Source organism: Spermophilus citellus (assembly GCF_964194105.1).
Source record: "Spermophilus citellus genome assembly, chromosome: 7".
Classification (NCBI taxonomy): Eukaryota; Metazoa; Chordata; class Mammalia; order Rodentia; family Sciuridae; genus Spermophilus; species Spermophilus citellus.
Window position 1 is genome coordinate 82,975,549 of NC_138188.1, and position 6,142 is coordinate 82,981,690.

Below are 6,142 nucleotides of genomic sequence, written 5' to 3' on the forward strand. Positions count from 1 at the left end.
TGTGGAACCAACCTAGATGCCCTTCAATAGATGAATGGATAAAAAAATGTGGCATATATACACAATGGAGTATTATGCAGCACTAAGAAATGACAAAATCATAGAATTTGCAGGGAAATGGATGGCATTAGAGCAGATTATGCTAAGTGAAGCTAGCCAAGCCCTAAAAAACAAATGCCAAATGTCTTCTTTGATATAAAGAGAGCAACTAAGAACAGAACAGGAAGGAAGAGCTTGAGGAAAAGACTAACAGTAAACAAAGACGAATGGGGGGAGAGAAAGGGAGAGAGAAGGGAAAGCATATGGAAATGGTAGGAGACCTTCAATGATACACAAAATTATAAGAGATTGTGAGGGGCAACGGGGAGGGAAAAAAAAGGGGAGAGAATTGAACAACAGCAGAGGAGGTAGAGAGGGAAGATGGGAGGGGAGGGGAGGGGAGGGGGGATAGTAGGGGATAGGAATAGTAGCAGAATACAACAGTCACTAATATGACATTATGTAAAAATGTGAGTGTGTAACAGATGTGATTCTGCAATCTGTATTTGGGGTAAAAATGGGAGTTCAAAACCCAATTGAGTCAAATGTATAAAAGATGATATATCATGAGCTCTGTAATGTTTTGAACAATCAATAAAAAAAATAAGAAATAAAGATATTGAAAGATTAAAAAAAAAGTTTTGTATTTTGAGGCTATCCATTAACTACCTGGAAAAACATCTATTAAAAAAAGGTATAAAAATAAAGGCCCCTGTAAGGGAAGCAGATTTTTCTGGAGGCTGCACATAACTTGCAACCTGTCGCCCCATCTCTTCTTTTGCCTATACCACTCCTCCTTCAGGACCCATGGTCCCCACGGGGGATGGACCCCTGGCATCCATTAAGAAAAATTAAAGGAATGACAACAAGTTTATTCTCAGCTCCGCCTAGTAATGTTTTATAAACAAGCCCCTATAGGGAACCCTTAGGACACAATATGCACTTTGAATGGTTATTACTTATTCTGTGAATGATCTGATCGTTATCTCACAATGCCCAGTAGAACAAGTTTTACTTTATCCTCCTGGGAATCTCTTAGAAACATTAGGGGATTTCAAAACATTTTGAATATGAGTTTGAAATATAAGAAAAAAAAATACTTTCCTCCAGTTTGTAGTTTCTGGAGGAAAATCGGTACAGAAATGATACTGCTTCTTTCTACACCTTTCATGTTACTTCCAGAAAATGAGCATTTTTCCTGTTTTCCAGTGGTTTATACAAGTTGGGTGAGAGTACAGAGATGCTTCTAGTTTTCATAATGATAGATTTGTGATCTGTTTATAAGAAAACTAATTATCTATGTAAAAAATTAAAATTCTAGACAAAATGTTTTAAAACCCAGGGACCCAAATCTTGGCAGACAAAAGTAAGGCTCATGTGAATATGTATATTTTAATTAGTATTTTACTGTGGCAGTAATATAATTTTAGGGAAGTTTCTACTGATTAGCATAGGAATTAAAAATTTAAATAACAATGATAAAATAAATTCAACATATTCAGAATTTATAATATGAAAAGTTTTCTTAATTGAGTATAAGTTATGCTGTTCCAATTTCACTTGTAGTTTTCAGAATGATAAATTCTGGCTGAGGTGTGTGTGATAGAGAAGAATAAAAATGTTTTAATTTTGGGCTGGGCTTGTGGCTCAGTGATAGAGTGTTCGCCTAGCATATGCGAGGCCCTGGGTTCAATCCTCAGCACCACACAAAAATAAATAAAATAAATGTATTGTGTACAACCACAACGAAGAAATAAATGTTTTAAAAAGTTTTAGTGTCATAGAATCATGAGAATATGAGCTAGTCATGGAAAATAACTTCAATAATGTCCTTTTGTCTCCCTGGATTTTATATATGAACATCTGAAATAAAAGAAAATTACAAAAGTTATTAAATCTTGGCTAAATTACATATTGCATAATCTGAAATTAGAAATATAAAAATATTTGGTACTTGAGATTACTAAAAAACCTTGGCAAGTTAACAGGTCAAATATATTATGGGTTTTAATTTTTCTTTAATATTTTGACCTTGTGCATGCCAGGGTTCATCATGAATATATACTTAAAAGCAAAGATTCTAAAACCCATTCATTTTTGTTTCAGTGAAGATGGAATAAGAACTCCTAATGGTTCCTTTATGGTTCTTTCATTCTTAGAAAAATAAAATTTCATTCATATATTAATATTAGATGAAACCCAATTTTCTGATAAATAAATATTTAATGTGTGGAAATATGATAACAATTTTACAACTTTGTTTTAAAGTTTTTTTTTCAGAGATTATTCAAAAATAATCAAAGAAATTGCCATACTTCATGTAAGCATTAGCTAAATATTTGGAGCAGTGACAACAAATAAAGTTCACTGGAATAAATTTAATAAGAATATTACTGAAACAAACAGAAAAGAAACCAACTCTGAAAAACATTTTACTGTGTTTGAATTCTTGATTTATATAGTTATGGATAACATTAGAGTAGTAAATCCTGTCTACTATTAATGCTCAAAAGCATTTACTGATTTATCATATCCAAAGAAATATGCTCATTTCCCTGAAGATTATTTCCAAATTTAACTGCTTTTTAGGTACAGAAAATTAAACATGATTACTTACTAATTATACACTAAAATTTTCAGTGTCAAAACATCTCCTTTACTGTTAATGTGTTAGGGACTATACTGTCACAAACTCTTTATGTATGTTCATAATATATATGACATATATAAGCATATTATATAATTTCATGTACAAGAATCATATTATATGATCTTTTCTTATGGAACTCTTATCTTGATATCTTCCTCCTACCCTTTCCTCTACTTCCATATCAGAAAAGTCAGTTTTGAACTTTTGTGCATTTCTTATATTTTTCATCATATAAAAGATAACAGGACCCTATAAAGTTGCTTTAAAAAGGCCATGGCTATTACTATTTCCACAGTGATATACTAGGGTATCATTTTCTCATATCAGTCAGCAGTGGAAATTTTTATACATTTTAATTTATGTTAAAATAAAAAGAGGTGTGTGTGTCTGTGTATTTATGTGTATGTGTGTTTATTCCTATGACACATAGAGTTGAGCATCTTTAATTTAATTTTTTAATTTGTTCACTTGTAAATATGTGTTTTCATTGTTTTTTACTTATTCTACTTTTGTATTGTTTTCCTTTTTTTTCTATTTGTGACAATAATTTTTATAATATAGACACAAATCTCTAGATGTAATATTTATAGTAAAATAAATTTCCTAATTTGTTATATGCCTTTTGTCTCTATGAGATAATTTTTTCTTATACCTTATAATTAGGTAATGATAGTTTTTTACTGACTTTCTTAATTGTGGAAGAAATTTCTATAATTCATATGTTACATTATCATACTGTAAATTTTATTAGAAAAGATCTATGTTGTGAGATAAGAGTCTAACTTTATTTCTAGAGACAGAGCCAACAATCCTAGAACTTTCTATCAAACAAATCAGTCTATCCTTGAAATATTATTGCTTATATTAATTTCTATACATATTGAATCTATACTTTTTTGTCTATTCTATGTAGTTTCTTAATGTTTTGACTATTAAAACTTTAAATTACAGTTCTATATTAATTAATCTTGGCAATTAATACTATTTATATTCCTGGAAAAAATAATGTTTTTTGCATGAATTTTTTTAAGAATTTATTTTCACAATACTTTTATTCTTTTATTTTTATACAGTGCTGAGGATTGAATCCAGGACCTCACACAAGCTAGGCAGGTGCTCTACCATTGAGCTACAGCCCCAGCCCTTCACATGAATTTCAAGATAAGCATACACAGTTCTAAAACTTTGTTAGACTGAAAAGATTTGCATTAAATTTATATGTCACTTTAGGTGAATGTTAATATATATTATTATGAAGAATTTTGAGTTTGTTAAGTAGACAAAGATAAAAATTTTAAACTATAAAGATTAGAAACACCTCTCATAAATACATTAGTCACACAAGAATGTTACCAATTTTATATTTCTCATTGAGCATTTTCTCACTAGTTCTTTCATTTAGTGATTATCCTGGTCAAATATGGCAGAAGAAAATATGACTCTGGTGACTGAGTTTGTTCTCACAGGACTTACACATCGTCCAGAGCTGAAGATGCCCCTGTTCCTGGTGTTCCTTGTGATCTACCTCATCACCTTGCTGGGCAACCTTGGCTTGATTGCTCTCATCTGGAAGGACCCCCACCTTCACACCCCCATGTACTTATTCCTCAGTGGTTTAGCCATGGCTGATGCAAGCACTTCATCCTCTGTGACCCCCAAGATGCTTATCAATTTTTTATCTAAGAATCATAAGATATCCCTAGCTGAGTGCTTTACTCAATTTTATTTTTTAGGTTCCAGTGCTACCACAGAATGTTTCCTCCTGTTAGTGATGGCCTATGACCGCTATGTAGCCATATGCAATCCCTTACTGTATCCAGTGGTGATGTCCAATAGCCTCTGTACTCAGTTTATAAGTGCATCATATTTGGTTGGTTTTCTGCATTTAGTAATTCATGTGGGTTTGTTAGTTAGATTAACTTTCTGCAGGTCCAATATCATACGTTATTACTATTGTGAAATTTTACAGCTGTTCAAACTTTCTTGCACGGATTCTACAGTTAACATGATCGTGCTTTTAAACTTTTCAGTCTTTATACAAGCCTTCACCTTTTTAAACATTATTGTGTCATATATCAAAGTCCTCTTTGCTATACTTAAAAAGAAGTCTGAGAAAGGCAGACGCAAAGCCTTCTCCACCTGCAGTGCCCATCTGCTCTCTGTCTCTTTGTTCTATGGCACTCTCTTCCTTATTTATGTTTGTCCTGGGTCTGGTCCAGTTGAGGATAAGGAAAACATGTTTTCTTTACTTTACACAATAATAATTCCCCTGTTAAATCCTTTTATTTATAGCCTGAGGAATAAAGAAGTTATAGGTGCCTTGAGAAGACTAATGAAGAAATAAATATTTGCCAGACAAGTTTCATGCTATTTCTTCTTTAGGAGAAAAAAGAAAAAAATAATAAAAATAAAATCATGAATATTAGCCACTACAGGGCTAATATTCTGTGAGATTGGTGAGATATGGGTGAATGAATCCAGCTCCATATTTGGGGTCCAGTGCCATATTTAAATTACTTTTCTTATGGATTCAGTGAACACTTGGTAACGTTACCCATCATTACCTTATTTAGAATTACTGTGCTACACTTTAGCTAAGCATTTAACTTTTACAAATTACCTATTTGCTAGGGACTTCCAAGATAATAGGTAGTAATTGACAATCTTACTGAGAAATGGTGAAAAATACATATAGAGAAAATCTCTAATTGACATTCCCATGTATAGTTACTTGAATGAGTCTAGTTTACCCTTATGAACCTATGAGTTAATAAGGCTTTCTGATTCTTTGGCATACTAAACAACTCCCCTAGACCACGAAAAGTAAAATTCTTTCTCCTTGGTAGAATACATTCCTGATAAGAAATGTACTATTTAGTGATCCAAAGCAGCAAAACGTAAAATTTTAAAAATAATCGAGCTTGGTGGTACATGCCTGTGATCCCAGTGTCTTAGGAGGTTGAGGTAGGAGAAATTCATGTTCAATGCCAGCCTTAGCAATTTAGTGAGACCCTAAGCAAGTTAGCAAGACCTGTCTGAACATAAAAAAAATTAAGAGCTGGGGATATGACTCAGTTGGTACAGTGCCTTCCTTGCATGCACAAGGCCCTGGGTTCAATCCCCAACACTAAAAAAAAAAAATGTTTTGGTCAAAATAAAATGCCCTGGGGTATGGCTCATTGTTAATTGCCCATGGGTATAATCCTGAGTATTCCCCCCAAAAAATAAAAAAAATATATTCATCTATATATTCCTAGATCCATCTGTATAAATATAGATCTAGATTTATCTAGGAAAAAAAATGGGAGCATAAATTAAAATGTGTAGCTAAAAAATTATTACAATTTATATTTATAATTCCACATGCTATTTTTATCAAGAATATTGCTATAAGCATTATACTTAATAATTCAGAAATTTAGGAATATTTTAGTGCAATCAAAAGAAATTTCC

General features: G+C 32.1%; 1 protein-coding gene across 1 annotated transcript; it reads left to right on the forward strand.

Moving 5' to 3' along the window:
* Window positions 1–4,109: 4,109 nt before the first annotated feature.
* Window positions 4,110–5,033, forward strand: LOC308653876 (olfactory receptor 5AC1-like; the record flags this gene model as incomplete). Its single annotated transcript, XM_081302633.1, has 1 exon — window positions 4,110–5,033. The coding sequence occupies one exon, from the start codon at window positions 4,110–4,112 to the stop codon at window positions 5,031–5,033; it is 924 nt and encodes a 307-aa protein (XP_081158759.1).
* Between the last annotated feature and the right edge of the window lie 1,109 nt (window positions 5,034–6,142).